Source organism: Punctularia strigosozonata, assembly GCF_000264995.1.
Source record: "Punctularia strigosozonata HHB-11173 SS5 unplaced genomic scaffold PUNSTscaffold_12, whole genome shotgun sequence".
NCBI lineage: Eukaryota > Fungi > Basidiomycota > Agaricomycetes > Corticiales > Punctulariaceae > Punctularia > Punctularia strigosozonata.
In genome coordinates, this window is record NW_006767444.1 from 895 (window position 1) to 19,644 (window position 18,750).

At 55.8% G+C, this 18,750-nt stretch overlaps 6 protein-coding genes across 6 annotated transcripts in view; 4 read left to right on the plus strand and 2 right to left on the minus strand.

The window, feature by feature from the left end:
- Positions 1-1,080: 1,080 nt before the first annotated feature.
- Positions 1,081-1,984, plus strand: PUNSTDRAFT_137130 (uncharacterized protein; the record flags this gene model as incomplete). Its single annotated transcript, XM_007386763.1, has 2 exons — positions 1,081-1,857; positions 1,916-1,984. The coding sequence occupies 2 exons, from the start codon at positions 1,081-1,083 to the stop codon at positions 1,982-1,984; spliced, it is 846 nt and encodes a 281-aa protein (XP_007386825.1).
- Positions 1,985-2,808: 824 nt separating this feature from the next.
- On the plus strand, positions 2,809-7,193 carry PUNSTDRAFT_122140 (RdRP-domain-containing protein; the record flags this gene model as incomplete). Its single annotated transcript, XM_007386764.1, has 12 exons — positions 2,809-2,937; positions 3,019-4,021; positions 4,194-4,313; positions 4,374-4,600; positions 4,655-5,387; positions 5,414-5,461; positions 5,484-5,725; positions 5,774-5,879; positions 5,936-5,954; positions 6,007-6,184; positions 6,256-7,083; positions 7,134-7,193. 12 exons carry the CDS (start codon positions 2,809-2,811, stop codon positions 7,191-7,193), a joined length of 3,693 nt encoding a protein of 1,230 aa, XP_007386826.1.
- A 38-nt stretch (positions 7,194-7,231) lies between these two features.
- PUNSTDRAFT_145610 (uncharacterized protein) lies at positions 7,232-8,596 on the minus strand (the record flags this gene model as incomplete). The annotated part of the gene is made up of 7 exons (XM_007386765.1): positions 7,232-7,523; positions 7,589-7,772; positions 7,824-7,974; positions 8,006-8,153; positions 8,207-8,375; positions 8,430-8,472; positions 8,530-8,596. 7 exons carry the CDS (start codon positions 8,594-8,596, stop codon positions 7,299-7,301), a joined length of 987 nt encoding a protein of 328 aa, XP_007386827.1. The 3' UTR covers positions 7,232-7,298.
- A 750-nt stretch (positions 8,597-9,346) lies between these two features.
- Positions 9,347-11,367, minus strand: PUNSTDRAFT_54573 (uncharacterized protein). The gene is made up of 4 exons (XM_007386766.1): positions 11,316-11,367; positions 11,204-11,263; positions 10,934-11,105; positions 9,347-10,877 (listed from the first exon to the last, which is right to left on the minus strand). Exons 1-4 carry the CDS (start codon positions 11,331-11,333, stop codon positions 10,261-10,263), a joined length of 867 nt encoding a protein of 288 aa, XP_007386828.1. The 5' UTR covers positions 11,334-11,367; the 3' UTR covers positions 9,347-10,260.
- Positions 11,368-11,705: 338 nt separating this feature from the next.
- PUNSTDRAFT_145612 (uncharacterized protein) lies at positions 11,706-15,707 on the plus strand (the record flags this gene model as incomplete). The annotated part of the gene is made up of 18 exons (XM_007386767.1): positions 11,706-12,053; positions 12,114-12,431; positions 12,493-12,880; positions 12,944-13,114; positions 13,178-13,465; positions 13,522-13,573; positions 13,628-13,777; positions 13,831-13,933; positions 13,993-14,053; positions 14,105-14,163; positions 14,215-14,271; positions 14,324-14,404; positions 14,464-14,913; positions 14,966-15,080; positions 15,139-15,265; positions 15,321-15,404; positions 15,463-15,507; positions 15,572-15,707. 18 exons carry the CDS (start codon positions 11,706-11,708, stop codon positions 15,699-15,701), a joined length of 3,027 nt encoding a protein of 1,008 aa, XP_007386829.1. The 3' UTR covers positions 15,702-15,707.
- A 2,413-nt stretch (positions 15,708-18,120) lies between these two features.
- The window catches only part of PUNSTDRAFT_46534 (uncharacterized protein), a gene marked incomplete at both ends in the record, with an annotated part of 5,190 nt that continues 4,560 nt past the window's right edge, over positions 18,121-18,750 (plus strand). Inside the window, one exon of the mRNA XM_007386768.1 lies at positions 18,121-18,636. Coding sequence (XP_007386830.1) covers positions 18,121-18,636 — 516 coding nt within the window. The remainder of the gene's footprint in view (positions 18,637-18,750) is intronic.

Below are 18,750 nucleotides of genomic sequence, written 5' to 3' on the forward strand. Positions count from 1 at the left end.
CATATGACGTGGTGGAGGATTAAGATCGACGCACGTACCGGCAGTGTCGGATTCTGTATGACAGAATGCGAAGGCGGGCCATCCGGGTGGGCGGAGTCGAGACTCACTAACAACGTATGTATGACACAGGGACGGGTCGGGAGATGTATGACAGAGGGAGTGGCAAGTACTGTCATTCACAAATGAGGATTTGTATGACAGGGCGAAGGACTATGAACGAGGGACGTATCGGCAGTGTCGAGCTCTGTATGACAGAGTGCACAGGCAGGCCATCCGGGTGGGCGAATTCAAGGCTTGTTGACGAGCTATGTATGACACATGCTCTGATGCACGAGTCGTGGAGATCGACGCACGTACCGGCAGTGTCGGAATCTGTATGACAGAATGCGAAGGCGGGCCATTCGGGTGGGCAGAGTCGAGACTCACTCACGATGTATGTATGACACAGGTGCTGACACGAGGGTCGGGAGATGTATGACAGAGGGAATGGCAAGTACTGTCATTCATGAATGAGGGCATGTATGACAGGGAGGAAAATTATGAACGAGGGACGTATCGGCGGTGTCGAGCTCTGTATGACAGAACGCGCAGGCAGGTAATCCGGGTGGCCGAATTCAAGGCTTGTTGGCGAGCTATGTATGACACATGCTCTGATGTGCGAGTCGCGAAATGTATGACAGCAGGTAGAGGAGTAGTATATGACCTGGAGCAGTATTAGACCTGAGGCGAAAACTAATAACGTTTTCGCAATATGTATGACAGGGCTGAAGCGGGTGAGCCGGGAGAAGCGGAGACGAGGATGCGTGAGTCGCAACATGTATGACACCGGCGGTTGGAGCCAGTCATTCGTTGCTGATTCTGTATGACAGAATTAATGACATAAGGTACGCTACGGCGCGGCTGAGTGGTAAGCTGTCGGAAACTGTATGACATACGCTGTAGGGCGTGGTGTGGTCACGGATACGCGAATTGTCGATGTTCGTATGACAAGGGCATGGGCGATCCTAGCTGTGCAGGTGCTGGCCATGTCATATACTTGTCGCCGTTTATGCACCGTAGATTACAGGCAAGTACCGGAGAATGTATGACAAAGGTGGTCACCAGCAGTGTCAACTCGCCCAGCTGCACTCTGATGCGGTCGACTTCCAGAAAAGCGGTCGACCAGTGCCCATGAGTCTCGTACCACGCCTCCTTTTCCGAGCGAAGCCTGATTGGAACGCTCCTGAAACCATCCAACCTGACCGGGCAAACTTTTACACCAGCACCAAGGCCATCGGGAAACTCTTCCGGGAAATCCAATTGCCATCGCTTGAAGATGCGGAAGTACAGGGTCGTCCTCAATGGAAGAAAATGGCACGTCAGCCGGGCACGTTCACGTTGGAGGATGCCATGGACAACCTCAGTCTGGAAGACGACGGCACGGATCCGATTTCTATCGTCCTTCGTGCACGAATCTCCGAATTCCTGGACGCGGACGCTATGGATGAAATCGAAGATGCCGAATGGGACAGCATTGGCGATCTCTTCGAAAGGTACACCGGCGAGCTGCATAACATATGCGCTCACAATTCGCTGGTCCAAGGCAGGAGATGGACGTCTCTCACGGAAGAGGAGGTTCTGGTCGGGACCATCGTAGCGAAGACGTCGCAGCCACGTAAGCGGAAGGAAGTGATGGGCAAGATGCGCGAGCAGGCCACGATCCTTGTTAACGGCGTACGAAGCGAATTGTCTGGTGATGACAACACGCCAATGGACAATTGGCTAAAGAATGCGTGGGTTGCGTGGCAATTTGCGGCAACCGAAGAGGAGAACGATGTGTTTGGTTCCAAAAGCTTTGGTATCATCGCGATCGGTTCGGTAAGCGTTGCGTGACTCAGTTGACGTTATTCGTACCGTGCTTACAACGACTATCCAGATTCTCGAGGCTATCCGGACCATCGAAGACTCCTTACGGAACGATGGTAGAACTTTGTTGAAGTACTGATGTCTGGATGGGCCATGCCTTGAATAAGGATGTTGGCTCGCGGGCGTAGTAAGATGACGATCCCGGATCGCTGCAGAGCCGCAGAACCGGGCCACGGCCATGAACGGGCTGGGAGGGAAGGTGAATCGATGAGCGCTGGCGGAAAGATGGACGCAGGCCCATATTCACTCGCAAACTCGGTCAACCTCTATGCCAACGCGCTGTTCGGAGCGTTCCGGCAAATCCGCCATTCACGCGCGCTCTTTTACCGTTTACCTTCATGACTATTACCGACATCAGAAAGTACTCGAGTGCGGATGCCACAACGAGGCTTATAAACTGTACATGGCACTGCTCGAGGGCAAGTTTCAGCCGAAGCCATCTCATGATCATGATCACAGTCATCGACTGAATGGAAGCCGACGATGGACATTCGAATGCCCCCGATCTAGAACCTAGTCAAGCACCCTGATGATTGTTAGCTGATCATATGAACCGGCTTGGCATTGTCGTTATTCCCGGGAGGTATAGCTTCAGTGCAATTACATTTGAATCCTCGACTGTTTTAGGGCAGGCGGTTACCTATGCAACGCGAAATGCAGTTCTTAGGCTTCGCAAGGTTTGTGCCCGATATACCAGTGCTCCAATCGCGTCGACCAGTCTGACTCTTATCTAGCTCCACCCATCCCTCTGCCTCGCTTCCCCTTGCTCTCGACGTATCCTTAGACGAAATCGCTCTTGCGAATTAGCATTCCGTTGTGAGTATGACATGAAGCTGTCTGTTGCATGTTGATAGTATAGTGACTCCTTGAATGACAGACAGTACCAATTCAAAAGGGGTCAGGATGGATATATTCATGCGGGGAATAGCATACGCTGCTTCCTCAGAACAGATCAAGCAAACCGTCGCCGATATCCTTCATTCTGAACCATACGCCCGCTACTCTGACGGAGGGATTCGTCTGAATTTCGAGGTACACCTTTTTCCCGACAAACGGAGGCGAGGCAGCCAGAAACACGGTGGATCGGGTCTTCTCACTGTACCGATCGTCGAGGCTGCAAGGCAGTTCTTGCAGGTTCATGGTGGGAGCACGCCGATCAGCCCTGTCTCCATCAGCGGTCGTCGGGTGACGTTTCAGGAGAGTAATCGCCCGCCACGGCAGGATATCGTCGAGTATTGTCGTAGGATGCCATACCAAGACCCGCTCAAAAAGGCGGAACATGATAGGTTGATGGCCCAGCTAGCCGAGGTTGCGGAAATTCGATCCTTGCAGTTCGGATGGGAATGTAGGGACAGGGTTTTCTCCCTCGAATGGGAGAAGGCATATGTCTCGTGCCGTCTATCCTTCGAGGGCGAATCTCGTCAAATTCGTATCGCAGGATGCGACGAGAGCGAGAATGATTCTGAACCTCTAGGAGCAGGTCCACAATCCCTTCAACAGCTCTTAGCGGATGTTCTCGGACGGATGGATCTCAACCATACACTCATCGATCGCCGAAGAAAACAATACTACATGATCAGGTACGCTCAGATCCAGGGCATTTCTACCAGCGACAGCGACAATGCCGCGTTCATGAGCCTATATGTCCCTCCTTCCTTCGAAACCGACACCGAGGACATGGCCAAACTTGTGGCCCATAGGCAATGGCTTCTATCCCAGAACGGCCCGAAACCTCAAGGCTTCCGAAGGCGTGTTCCTCACTTCGGAGGAGATCATCAACGGGTTGCCCCGTTTGCCTCGTTGGCAGTTCGCATCTTGTTCCGTTCCTTCGGCGACCAGGAGAAGTTCCGCCGCATGGCAAACGCAGCCGGATTGCGCGTATCAAACTATAGTATTCCTATCGAGCGGCGGAATATCTTTTCCGCTGAGGCCTTGGATGCTCTTTACGCTTGGCTGAAAACTGTCCCATGGATGGTCGCCTTCCACCTGGAGGTTTTGCATCGGAAGCTGTTACTAGAGCCGAGGGAGATTCTGGAACTACGCCCCGAAGTTTCAAGACTCTTGAGATACAAGGGCACACGGTATACGAGCCAAGTCATAAGACACTTTGCGGGAGGTAAGTGCTCACATAACATTACAGAGTCCTGCTTATTCTTGGTTCATTGAGGAGCGGCCAGAGAGCTAAGGCAAGCAGTAATATTTGGTAGTGCGACTAGCAAGATTCACCGACAATGTCACAACCAGCTATACCGACGAATCGTACGAAATACCTGAATCGGCCGCGAAAGTCTTCAAGCGTCTCGCGAAGAAGTTCAATCCCGAAAACTTGTCTTGGATCACGGAGACGACGAATGGAATATTCGACTGTCTTCATGTAGCGGTTACGCCATCCTCCATTATCCCTCGAGGTATGTTAGTGTCATGCCACTGTTGTTTTACTGTCTATCCTGACATCTTTCTAACATCAGAGCAATACCCTGATCGCTCGAATCGAGTGATCAGACGCTATCCGAATCACCAACAACACTTCGTCCGGGTGCAATTCTGCGACGAGGACTACCTCCAGTATCGCTTCGACCGGGACCTTGATGGGGATGGCTTTGTCAGGGACAGGGTAGGGGGAGTCATGCGAACGGGTATCCGAATCGGAGGGAGGGCATTCGAGTTCTTGGCTTATTCACAGTCGGCTCTGAAGGTGCTTCTTCTTCTTCTGAAGTTCAAATTATCGACCTCACATGCGATGTTTCAGGATCACGCGGTCTGGTTTGTGCGACCTTTCAATCTTGACGGTCACCGCGTCGATGCAGAAGCAATTCGCCAGAGCCTAGGAACGTTTACTAAAGTGATACGGTTCCCCAGCCTCTACGGGGCTCGGATGTCTCAAGCGTTCACCGCTACCGACCCATCTATAACGGTCACTCCGAACGAGATCAAACGCATACCCGACATTGAGATTGTCGACAGCACAGGACAGAAACGCCAGTTCACCGATGGTAGCCTGCCCTCGACTCTCTCGTACGCGGATCCTATTGACTATTTTCGTTTGGCAGGAGTCGGAACAATATCACTTGCACTGGCCAAAGACATAGCGAGCGCTCTTCTGGCTGTTCGCAAGCGTAAGCGCGGGAAATATTTCAAGCCTAGGGCCTTCCAGATACGCTTCGCGGGGTCGAAAGGTATGGTGAGCGTGGACATCAACGAGGAAGGGCGTGTCCTGTGTTTGAGGCCGTCCATGATCAAATTCGAGTCCCCGGACTCTCTGGACATCGAAATCGCGAAAACCTTCGACAGGCCGGGGAAGTTTTTATTGAACAGGCCGCTCATCATGATCTTGGAAGGGCTTGGCGCCCCAGCAGCTGCTTTCGAGGCGTTGCAGGATGCGGCTGTTGAAGAAGCTGAGGCAGCCCGCGAGTCTCTGCAGAAGTCGGCGCGGATGCTCGAAGTACATGGTCTCGGCGGTGCCTACCGTTTACCATCGGTAGGCTTGTTCTCATCCCTGCTTCTGTAGCTGACGTCCCCCATCGCTTAGGTCTTCCAAGGTCTTCAGAAGCTCGGGGTTGGCTTGGACAACGACACAGGAACGACACAGTGCATTGACGATGAATTCATGGATCGGATGGTCGCATTCGCGGTGAATCATGTCCTTCGCGAGCTTAAACATCATGCCAGGATACCGGTCCCTGATAGCTGGACGCTCGTGGGGATCGCTGATATTCACGGCGTGCTAGAGGAAGGTGAGGTATTCGCCTGTGTACAGCCGCCGCAAGGCGGTCAACGCGTATACCTTGAAGGCAATGTGATGGTGACAAGGTCCCCTGTCGTACGCCACTCTTCTATCGTCGAGATATGTATACTCAGTAAGTCCAAGGCTCACCCCGGCGACGTCCAAATGGCCCGAGCAATTGGACGGCCACCGCCAGGTAGTGCGTACGATACGGAGCCAATACCCAACACCGTCATATTCTCAGTGAAGGGTGTGTAGTCGTCAGACCCATATAACAGTCATCGACTTACCAATATGGATACGTAGGATCGCGACCGCTTCCCAGGTGTGCCTATATTGTGTGCGACGAGTTGGGATACGCATTGATTCCGGAAAAGCGCTTTGGGAGGCGGAGACCTCGATGGAGATGTGTTCAACGTTTCGCAGTTCGCCGATATCTTTCCGCGTCACCTCCACCCACCGGCTAGCTATGAAGCTGCTGTTCGGAAGGAACTCGACAGAGACAGCACTATAGAGGACGTGATGGATTTCGTCGTCGATTTCATCAACAATGATGTGCGTATTCATCGTCTTCATCTGAGACCCCGAGCTGTTCACATGACATTTTTTTTCTCTCTGTGGCCTAGCGTCTAGGAGTCATCGCTATCAACTGGCTCATTATCGCAGACCAAAGCCCGGAAGGAGTGTTCTGCACAGAGTGCATCAAACTCTCACAGCTTCACTCTGACGCGGTAGACTTTCAAAAGAGTGGCAGGTCAGTACCCTTGGGTGATGTTCCTCGACTGCTCATGCGAGCTCGGCCCGACTGGAACGCGCCCGAGACTATCAACCCTGAAGACGGCGCCTACTACGAGAGTACGAAGGCCATCGGCAAACTCTTCCGAAGGATCGACCTCCCGGGTCCGCAAGAGGCAAAGGAACAAGCTCGCGCGCAACGACGTCAGATGAAACGCCGTCGTCACGGACTGACAGAGGACGACATCGAGGATGACCTCGCCCTGACCGCAGAGCACGCGATGTGGGACGATCCGATCACAATCGCGCTGCAGGCCCGCCTTCGCGAGTTCTTGGACCTCGACGAATCCGACGACCCGACGATGGTGGAGAGCGTCGGCGAGCTTTTCGACAAGTATTGCAGCGAGTTGCTCTACCTCTGCGACACGCATACTATTTCCCAAAGCCGGCGCGGCATGCCGCTGACCGAGGAAGAGGTGGTCGTCGGCACGATCGTTGCGAAGACGTCCCAACCACGCAAGCGCCGCGAGGTCATGGCGAAGATGCGGGAGCAGTCCGCCCTCGTGGTCAACAGCGTCAGGTCGGACTTGGCCGGCGAGGACGCGGACCCCTACGAGAAATGGCTGAAGAAGGCGTGGCTGGCATGGCGGGTCGCGGCCGCTGAGACCACCAAGAACACGTTTGGTGCAAAGAGCTTTGGGCTCATTGCTATAGGCTCGGTACGTCCAGGATTTTCTACCTTCAAGGCGATGTTCATCCGTATTCCCAGATCATTGATGGCATACGCTCGACCGAGGACTCGCTCTGGAACGATGGAAGGTACTCATGAATGAGGATTACGTGCACCTGGATCGCATCTGTCGAATAAAATAGGAATGGTATAGCATGCTGTAACAATATGTGTACATCAGCTGTTTGTCGGGTTCTGCTCTTGCTATGCATTATCTTGCCGCCTGGGTTTCTCCGGGTCGTCATCACCGTCGGCCAGGAATGATGCTACCGCCGACCCCAAGACGGTGACGTTTCTGTACGAGCCTCCGGCCGTCATGCCGGTCAATCGACGAAAATCCGGTAGCCTCGAGCTGGTGGATAGCTGTTCCATGGGTCGTCGCGAATACCGCAGATAGACGAAGACCACGACGCAGGACGGGTAGATCCCCTGGTAAAATCACGACCGAGAAAACCGTCGGCGGAGAGATGGGAAAGAGACACGCGGAAACGTACCGTCAGCTGCGCGAGCATACTCTGGACGATGTATTCGCCGTTGCTTGACGTCCCTACTCGTACAGCGACGTAGACCACCCAAACCAGACAGTACCAGAGGCCGCTCTCGGTGATTAAGATGAGCAACCGGATCGTCGTAGAGCCGGAGTCGGAGAGCGTCTCGTGTACCTCCTTGTGGTGGACCCTGAGCTAGTCATGAGAGGGGAGGGCGATGAGCTAGCTGAATCCCGCTTACCATGCGCGAAGCGCGATCAATAACATAACCACAACGTTGGTCCCCAAGGTGAATGCCGAGAACAGTATCCCCCAGCGGACCATGGCCTCATCATGCAGAATCAGGACGTTGGTGGCGATCGACATCTGCCACACGTATCCGATCCCGGATGCTGGTGTCGAATCAGCATGCGGCATGCAAACGCAGTAGCGGAGAAGAGAACATGCCTATTGTCCCGCAAACGAGCAGGCCAGGGACGGCGAAGGCCCACCAGCGACGGCCCCAGATGATCCACGTTCTCCAGATAATGACGCTATCAGCACAGATGTAGGTGATGCCTTCGATGATGTACTGTATGACGTCTCAGTTATCGTCGTGCGCGAAGGGGTACGAGGGGTATGCACCTGGACGTAGTTTCTCGGGGCGCTTGGGTCCGTTAGTATCCCTTCCGTGTCTCGATGCGTTTGTAGAGCTTGAAAGCACGTCAAAGCTAAATGTGCCGTGGAGAGCAGGTATATGAGGACAGTGGAGCATATGAGTGTCTTGTTCACTGCGGACCACGAATGGGTACGGCTATCGAAGTTGGTTATGAGTATGAGATGTGGATAGAGCCTACGCAAGACATACAGGAGTAGGAAGATGACCAGACCAAAGATGGCGGTATAAGCCGCTGCGTGTGGTGTCTGAGATTTACAGAAGCGCAATACCATTGAGGATGACGACTCACCATGAAGGATTCCTTCACATATTGCACCAATGGTATACGCCTTGGCCGCAGAGAACGCCCCAGGCATTCCTCAACGGCACAAGAAGAGGCGGAGTGGGCGGCTACAAGACAACCGGCGCATCAGGATCATCGGACGATCATATATAACCTCGCAGGCAGGGCAGCCATGATGTCCTAGGCAGATCCACGTGTGCGTTCATGCAGACAAGCCGGGAAACTCGTGGCTTCTGAGTTGGCATCAGGGATCAAACTTCAGCTGAAGGCAGAGGCATCGCAAGTAGATATCGCCGGAGGGTCAGGGACTGCCAGGGAGCGCTCAAGCTACCTTATGGCTGCTAACAAGAATGGCGGGGTCCGTAGGCGCACATCAGGTTGGGGATTCCCTCGGCTGTGCAACATAAAGGATCAGATATCTTTCTCGCTGCCAGTCGACCTCTGACACGCATCTTGTCAGCCTGGCTGACCCACGCGAGCTGTGCCATACATCATAAGCTCAGGGTATCCTTGGACGAGTGTCGCCAGATGTAAGAAGCGCTTGCTCTGACGATTCCGTGATGGAATGTTGTGCAGTCTTGCAACAGCGCCGGAGCGTTCTGGGAGGTTTCGGCTCACAATTGTATGGTCGTGACGCGCAAGGACTCGTAGCTTTTGTAATAATGTTCGAGCTGATCGGATAAGGTATTCCTGGTGCAAAGATGGCGGCCACGAACCCGCGACTGCTTCCGCTAGGAGGAGAGCACGTGACATTTCTTCTTAGGGCGGGCACTTGCCAGGCATTGGCAAGCTCAGGAGGAAGATCGAATCTCTCCACAACCCATCACTTTGAGTCTGAGCTCAAGCCCTTGTCTGTAGGGTCCTCACAACTCACTCTGAGCCGTCTCGTAACGACCATCAATGGCCGCTCTCTGCACTCTTTCTCGTCTGGCGGCGCCCTTGTCCCACTCAAAAACACTCTGCACGCCCGTCGTGGCGTCCACACATACACGAAGCATCTCTTCGTCTCCCTACGGCCGCACGCACGTCTGGCGGCGACGCGCAAACAAGCTTCCGAACCCCGTCGTGCCGCAGTTCCCGCAGAAAGTCATCCGCGCGGACGGTTCGACGTTCGTGCACTGGACGACCTCGCCTCGGAGCCTGCTGCGGCTGACACGCGACGTGACAAACAACCCGATGTGGAACCTTGGCGATTTGAGCAAGACGAGCGAGCTCGAGAACGAGGGACAGATGACGGGCCGCATGGGCAGGTTCAACAGGAGGTTCGGGGAGGGCGAGCAAGGGACGGAATGGATGGGCGAGGTGTTGGGTGCGCAGGGGAACGCGATTGGGAAGAAATGAGGGCGGAGGGTCCCCGTTACCGTCGACGACTGGTCCTCAAGCTTCAATATTGCACGCGACCTTAACAGGGAGGGTATCACTTCCGGAATCAAGACCCACCCCGAGACACGAACGGAAGTTGCGCCGGGGAGCATGTCGCGAACGGCGGCGCATCCAGACAAAGATCATATCTTATTCTCCATACTTAATATGCTTTGCTCCCCGTCGATTGGGATAGACGCGGCAACGGGATCGCCGGTCCACCGGGTTTGTGAGATGTTAGGGCAGTTTACCTTACCATGGCTAGAATCACTCGTCGGTGCACGCAGGTCTGGTACAGCTTGAAAATTAGTCTATAGCGTCGTCGCATACTCTCAATGTATCTCTGCGGCACGAATGAGAGCCGGAATGGGTCATTCAGACCAGCCTCTTGACCTCCTCCACCTTCTTGCTCGCAGCCTTCTCCGCGTCGTCTGTGGTCTCCTTAACAGCCGCCTTGCTCTCGATCGCTGTGCTCTTTGCTACCTCCACCGCTTCCGCCGCTTTCCCCTTCGCAATCTCCACAACATGGGCCACCTTCTCCTTCGCCGCCTCCACCATCTCGGGCGTCTTCGCGTTTGCTGTCTTAGCCCGCGCCTCGGACCAGCCCATCGCGTCCCGCAGCTTCAACCCCGTCGCACCCTCGACCCACGCTGCGGCGCCGACAACCTTCTCGCCCGCCGCCGCGCGGCCCTCCGCCGTCGCGTCCTTTATCCGCTCCCACGTCATCGCCGAATGCGCCTTGGCGGTTTCGTGCGCCTGAGCGAGGCGCGGGAGGTGCGCGTCTTCGAGCGAGCCGAGGTAGTCGGCGAGATTCGCGCTCGTTTTGGGCAGGAAGTGGTGTGCGGAGAGGACGAGAAGTGCGGGCGGGAGGACGAGGCGGGTTAGGAAGAAGCGGTTGCGGGCGACAATGGACCCGGTCAGCGTCGCGACGCCGACGTAGAGGATGCCTGGCGTGAGGGGCTCGGTGGGGTCGAGGATGGACTTGACGCGAGCTGAAGCAACTAAATGAGTAAAGTGAAAGGTGATTCCAGTGTGCTAGTAAACGCACATTCGACCGCGTGTTCAACACCGATCCATTTTGAGACGAGGTCTTGTGCGCGTGCGTGGGTGTTGGCGTACGCCTGCGTTACAGCCCGTCGCGCTGTGCCAATCTGTTTCTCGAGCTCAGAGGATTCGTGGACGAGGACCACTTGAGGGTCGGGCTTGGGATATATCGGGAGCTGGGTGATATCACACATTTCCAAGTAGTGAAGAAAGCGGGTACGATCAAGGTTGCATGGTCAGTGCGGGTGCCGGATGAAGAACATTATAGACAGACCTTGTCCTCGGGAATGGTTGCAACAGCTGCAGCTGCCGTTACAGCTAACGCCCTGCGGGACTAGGAAGACCAATAGTATCTAGATTCTTACAAGACCGATGACGCTACTCACCGCCAGTAGTCGCAGCATAGTACCGAAAGCGAGGATGTAACTGGGGTGCCGACGGAGCGGAAGAAGTCGTGACAGGCTCGCTCAGATGATGCAGACAAGCCCCGGCCAAGCCTGCCCTGAGTCGGCAGTGCATCACGTGCATGTAATTTAGCGCGTCGAGCTCACCGTGCCGTACAGCTCGGACGACGGCCCCCTTATCCCGATTGTTTTGTTGCTTGGAACGACCTCTTCAACCAGGGACCGCGTCTTAGCCCTTTCTTGCTCTGGACAGTTTGCATATACATTGATATCCCTTGGAAGGCGTGAGTTTCGTGTCCGAAAGGTCGCGTATCCTCCGGCGCGCCAACGCACACAGCATCTGATCTCCCTCGCAGATTCAGACGCGTCAAAATGGACATGCAGGCGCTTCCTGCTCCAGACAACATGGAGCACGACGAATTGGACATCATGCACGCGTTATCGCCACCCCCCATGCAGCCTTTGGTGCTTTCCGCCCCAATCAAGCTCACGGTGCCGGCGCCTGGCGACGCGCGACGGTCCCTGCGGCCTAGGCAATCCATCCCAAGTTATATTACCGGAAAGGGTGAAGGGAATTTCAAGCTCCCGCGCACGTTGAAGCGCAAAGCGTCGAGTTCTTCGACGGTGGAAAATCATCCCGAGCAGGAACACAACCTGAAGAAGACGAAAAAGGAGAAGGAGAAGGAGGAAAAGAAAGTTACGATGGAGGACAAAAAGGCGGTACGTGTGTCGATCACGCCAGTTCTCAATGCGATGCTGATATGCCGCATATATGCGTAGCTCACCATCGTCGTGAATGCGCGAAAAGTGTCAGTGGAGGCCGCCCGCCGTCGGTGGCTATACCGACATCGTGACCTCTTCGTGCCGCTCCTACCCGCATCGTCGACGTTCTTTCTGAACCTCCAGAAAGAGATCGAAAGTGCCGCTTCCGAAGCGCCTGTCAAGGGCGGCAGCACTGAATATATCCCGTTTCACGAGTTGGACGAGCAACCCAAGCTTGTTACCGGCGGAACTTTGAAGGACTACCAGCTTCACGGACTTAGTTTTCTAGTTTGGATGTGGAAGAACGGAATGAACTGTATTTTGGGCGACGAAATGGTGATTCTTTCAGCTATATTCGCTGTATCGTCTCCAGCATCTTACTTCCTAGCGTATATAGGGACTAGGCAAAACTCTTCAAACCCTCTCCCTCCTCGCGTACATCGCCGAACACTCCAAAAGCACGCGGCTTGACCCACACCTTATCGTCTGCCCGCTCTCAGTCCTCCCATCCTGGCTCTCCGAAGCCGCGCGCTTTGTACCCTCCTTCCGCACCCTTCGCTTTCACGGCACTCACGCAGAACGCGCGAGGATCAAGGAGGCAGTGAAGAACGGCGAGGAGCAGTATGATATATGTGTGACGACGTACGATGCGTATGCAGTGGAGGATGGCTGGTTCAAGAGCCGACGGTGGACGTACTGCGTGCTTGACGAGGGCCATAAGATAAAAAATGCGGAGACAAACATCTCGAGCAAGATCCAAGGCATCAGCGCCATGTACCGTCTGAGTGCGTATACCGAACGCCACTGTTCTTCCCCAACGCTGATTGCCGACGTTTCATGACTTGCAGTCCTGACGGGCACGCCGATACACAACAATCTATACGAGCTCTGGTCTCTCCTTCATTGGCTCTATCCGCAGGTCTTCACGGCCTCGTCGGAGAACATGTTCCGCAACTCTTTCGACCTATCAAAGGGTTCATATTCGCTGCCGTTCATCAAGGCCGCGCAACAGCTTCTGCGTACGTTCGCATACACTGCGTGCTCGTTCTTTCGTTTCTGACCTACGTCGATCGTGCTTATAGGCACGATAATGCTCCGGCGCACCAAGGCTAACGTCGAAATGTCCGTTCCCCCAAGGGAGGAATACACCGTTTTTGTCCCTCTCACCGAGGCCCAGCGGTTCTGGACGCTCCGGCTGCTTACGAGATTAGATGCCGTCGACCTCAAGCAGATATTCACGGAAGAGCTTTCGAGGTCCGCGGTGAAGACGGAAGGGAGGGATAGCGAGCTAGAAGAGGGGCGAAGGGAGGTGTTGAGACACATCACGGAGCAGGTTCGGGGCGGCATGACTAAGACGGGCGAGCAAAACCGTGGGTCATCGCCCATTCCGCTACCACCGAATATTTGGAAACTAATAATCAAACAGAATGGAAACGTCTAATGAACCTTCTTATGCAGCTCCGCAAAGTGTGCGATCAGTACGTTCGCGCTCGCTGATTGGCAGCGCGATATGTCCTGACGCGCTCTCGTAGCCCGTACCTCTTGCCAGACGCGGAGCCCTCTCCAATCGTGATCGGAGAGCATCTCGTGGCGGCTTCATCGAAGCTCATCATGATTGACAAGTTGCTAGCGGATGTCTTGCCGCGAGGCGAGAGGGTGCTGATATTCTCGCAATGGACAGGGTGAGATCGACATCTACACAGTAATATCACTCACTGACACAGTTTTGACGTAGGATGTTGGATATATTGGAGGATTTCATGACGTTGCGTTCCATCCCCTACGCGCGGTTAGACGGAAGTACGACGCGCCCGCGACGCGCGCTTGATATCAAGCTAGTTCGTCATCAGTTATATGCCACAGCGCGTATACTCACGCGAATCGGAAATACGCGCAGTTCCAGCAGGATAAATCACCGTACAGTGTATTCCTCATTTCAACGAAGGCCGGCGGACTCGGTAATGTCCCGTCTTCATACCGGGCTGGGCCGAAGCCTCATAACATTGCAGGTATCAACCTCACCAAGGCGACCACGGTCATCATGTGTGACTCCGACTGGAACCCTCAAGTGCGTCCTGATTTGCCCGCGGCCTCACGCGTCGCTGACATGGATCCCCAGAACGATTTGCAAGCCATCGCTCGCGCTCACCGAATCGGTCAGACGAACACGGTCAAGGTGAACATACCCTCTCGTCGAGCATGCTGTGGAATGCTCATCGTTTCGTCAGGTCTACCGGCTTATATGCCATAACACGGTCGAAGATCAGATGCTAGATCGAATTCGTAGGAAACTGTTCCTCTCCGTAAAGGTAAAAGCTATCCGGTATACTGATTCATAAGCCTTGTTAACGGATTCCTCCATCCCAAGGTGATGGGCTCTGACAACCCGTCGAACACGGACGCGTCATCAACTCTCAGATCCAGCGAGCTCATGGATATCCTACGGAAGGGTTCGAGCGCGCTCTCTACCGATGGAGGCATGTCCCTCGGCGAGTTCCTCTCCGCACCGCTTTCCTCCGTCCTCGACGCCTCGCGTGCGGCCGAAGGCACGCGTGACGCGAAGATGAAGCACGAACTCGCGCCGAATGCGGAGCAGGTAGATGCGAAGGCCCTCGCGGACGCAGAGGAAGAGGAGCGCGAGCTGCTGAGCGGAGTCGCGCAGGTACAGAGCCGTATCTTCGAGGGGAAGCTGATCGAGCGGGGGAAGAAGAAGAACCACCAGATCGCCAACGAGTGGCAGGCGCTGCAGGAGAAGGCCAAGGGTAAGAGGGTGATCATGGATGGGATCGAGATCCCGGCGAGGACCGTGCCTGCTGCTGTGAGTCTTCTGCTTCGACTGTTGTAGGATGGCTTCCTAATAGTTCGTGAAGGCTCCGGCGGAGCCGAAGGCAAAGCAGAAAGGCAAAGCAAAGTGGGATAGCGAGGACTGGTGTCACTACTGTCGAGATGGTGGCGAGCTCGTGTGCTGCGGGCGGTGTCCTCGAGGCGAGTTCGTTATGCTATGCCATACCTACCTCGAATTGACGGCGCCTGGATGCTCCAGTATTCCACAAGGAGTGTCGCGGGCTCACTGCGGCACAACTGAAGAGGAACTTTGCGATTATATGCGAGCAACATTCGTGCGTTGTGTGCAATCGCTCCACGGGAGACGCAGGCGGAATGCTCTTCAGGTGAGCTTTGACCTATGTTGATGCTGTAGGCGGGTTCACTCAATGCCTATGCCAGATGCCAAACGTGCCCCCAGGCCTTCTGCGAAGATTGTCTGCCGGAGGGTGACATCGACGCCGTCGGCGAGACGCTTCCCGAATTGTGCGTGCCGTCTGACAACCACCTCCCCGGATATGTGGCTGATTTTTGGACGAAACAGTCTCCTTCTCGGCTACGGTTTCTCGCCCTCGGCGTACTATATCAGGTTCGTCGCGCTCGTTCACGCCTCATTTTGCCGCATCGGCTCACCTAACCGATTTTTTTCTTAGATGCCACGACTGCCGACAACGTTTCATCGAGGAGCCTCGCATCTGGGAGTCGTGGCAGGAGGAAGAACGCGAGACGCAGCGTAAATTGGAGGCGCTGCGGAACAATGAGGTGGTGCGACATCTGCTGTAAATTAATATCATATTTATCACTAGGAGCACTTGTAGGAGTATATAGATATCCCGTACAATATACTTATTGCTATCATCATCGATACGTTGATTTTTTCTAACAATGCTCTGCAGGACGTGCTTGATTATGAGCCCCGTGTGTGCGAGTGGCGCCGTCATTGAGAGACGAGTCGGGATGTTTATTGTTGATTGGTGCAGTCTGACAATGACATGCGTATAGCACAAATTGACCTGGAGTTATAGGATCATTTACTGATATTACGCTCTCCCACTGACTCCATTTGGGGGGAGGGGAGTCGTCAATGTACCAACGACGGTATATAAGTATATGCGAAACGCACACCTTATCCGTTGGCAAACATCCTATATGACTTGTCCCGCCGGACCCCGTGGATGCTCCGTGGACGCCGTCGACGCGTCAGGGCCGGATTCACCTTGAGCAATGGGCATGTGTTATCCGGGCGGTGAACGGCCCGAGTTAATCCCGAGCTCATAGCCAGGACGAAATCGACACAACGACGACACAGAGCGCCCGATAGGGAAAATGGCCCGTATGGAAGCTCAAAGCTGCTGCAACTGAGCACGTGGGGCATGGTGCAATAGACCGTTACCAGATGATGCGAGAGACGGAAGAGTGCGATCGAACGGTCCCGGCAACGAGGACGGTTTTTGGGTTGCGCGATCCCTCGAGTCGGGACGCTGGAGTCCAGTACGAAACCCCCACGCCAGCCAGGATTCAGAGGGCGAGCCGAACTTCCATAGCAAGCACGCGGCCGTCGGCCGAAGATATCGATTTGGGGGGCTACGATCCGCAAGACTGGGGACCGGGATGGCTTGGCTGTCTTTGCGCAGTTATGGCATGCATCGAGAGGGCTGCCCCCGTGCCATAACTTCGGGCACTTCGGGGGTAACGGTCAACACTGTTTTGGCGAGCGCTGCCACCCGCTGACTTAATGCAATAACCCGACCAGCTGCCGGCGGATGCAGCAAGTAAAGATCCGCGCGAACGTTGATTGGGAACTCCCCGGATATGCCAGCGGTTGGCAGCCTATATTGCAACAGGCGCCCGCGGCCGCATGCGAATATAACACCGGCCTTTGAGCTTGGACAGCGAGGGCCGAGGCCTTTGCACGGTTGTATGGCAGGTGTTTTTTTGTTTGATATCCGCAGTACATAGACTTGCAGTTGCACTTCTGAACGACAGCTGAATTTCGTTAGGTGGAGCTCTTCTCACGCCCTATCGGATGACACGAGGCGATCTGACTCCGCGGTCCGCATTCTCGTTCGGAGGCGGTAGGGCTTCAGGACGTGGCGTCGTCGGCGGAGCCGAAGGTTACGCTACAGGGCACCGTCGGTTGTCCCTCGGATCGGGGTTGGACGCCAACGTCAGCAAAAGCAGAGCAAGGGGAGACCTGGCGAGCTTCGCCTTCGTGTCAAGGACGCAAACGGGACGAGAATTGCCACGAGACGATTGGCTGGAGGATCCTGGACCCGAGGCCGACGTTACAGTACTGGCACCCGACCATGAGATCCGGACGCGTCGCAATAACGATGGAGGTGGGGGCGTGGTCCGGAGATGGTAGTACACCGGGGGGTTTCGGAATAGGACCGATGCGAGTATGAGAGGTAGCCCTGGTAGAGCACATTTGCGAACTTTGAGGGCGTCTGACAGCAGACGACGTGGATAAGAAACGATACACAGCCACATTAGTTTTGTTTCCGCTCGAGCGCGAAGGAGGCCGACACTAGCACGCCCGAATCAAGTTGATGCCCGTTATCATTCAGTGCCCCAGGAGAGTCGTGGCGATGAATCCGACAACGTAGTCGTGGTCTCCATCCTTGGCGCGCGAATGACCGATGCGGGCGTGTGAGCGGGGCAACGAGCGCAAAGCCGACCGAGTTCAGCGAGCTCCGCCCTCCGTCCAGCCACCTCGCCGCTCAGCACCCTCCTTTGGTCTCTCCAACCGGCGCCGGCCAGCGGCACAGTACATCAAGCCCGCAGCCCGGAGTCGACCATCTATGCTTGGACTAGCACCATCGCCCTCCGTCTGAGCAGGATCGCGCGTCGGGCGCCTATCTGTACGCTGTGCGGTCCACCGCCTCCCCCGCAAGGATCTGACCAGATCAACGCGGCAGCCAGTCATATCACACACATTGTATTGCCCGGGGACCTCGTCAGTGCGCGCACGTAAGTCCCCGACATCAAACAGCCGTCGGTATGCCGTCGCTGACCTCCATAACTCATACAACAGCTCCTTAGCTGCGGGCACTCCGGGCGAACCAAAGCAAGTGGGTGTAAGCAAGTCATCTGGCCGCCTCCAACAGCCGCGCAGGCCGTATCACTATACGTGCCATAAGGACCTCCAGGGCTCATAAGCGACATTCGCGCCGGACCACGCAGTAACAATACAACTCAAGCAATGTCTACTCCGCCACCGACACCACCTCTTCCTCCAAGCGTCTCCCGTCGTCCCGCTGCCCAAGGCCCGCTCTCCTCCGCGAGCTCCGACTCGACCGTGCGCGTCTCCTCCCCGCTCAACCCGCACTCCACCTCCGCGCCCAACCTTGTGCTCACCTCGCCCACACCCCTCCCCGAGCCGCCACCTCTTCCAGCGCTGCCAGCGACAGCAGCAGCCCACGGACGCGGCATAAGCCTCAGCGCGCCGTCCTCGCCTCCCCTCCGCGGCCGCGCGCGCTCCATCTCCTCCTCCTCCCCCTTCTCTCCGCGCTCCGCCAGCCCAAGCCCCGCGCGCTCCATCTCGCCCATCCGCCTCGGCCTCTCGCGCTCCACAGGCTCGCCCGGCACCGACTCGGGCCCGGACACGCCCTCCTTCGCCCTCACCCTCTCCGCACACCCCGCCACCCCTCCTCCTCCGGCCCCCGCGGTCCAAGACGACCTCCCCCGCCAACGCACCCTTTCCTTCGGCGCGCTCTCGGTCCGCTCCAACTCCAACTCCAACTCCGGCGCGGGCACGGGATCGCCGCGCGCGCGGTCGCGCTCGCCCGGCCCGATCGACCGCATCCGCTGGCGCGCCGCCACGAACGGCGGG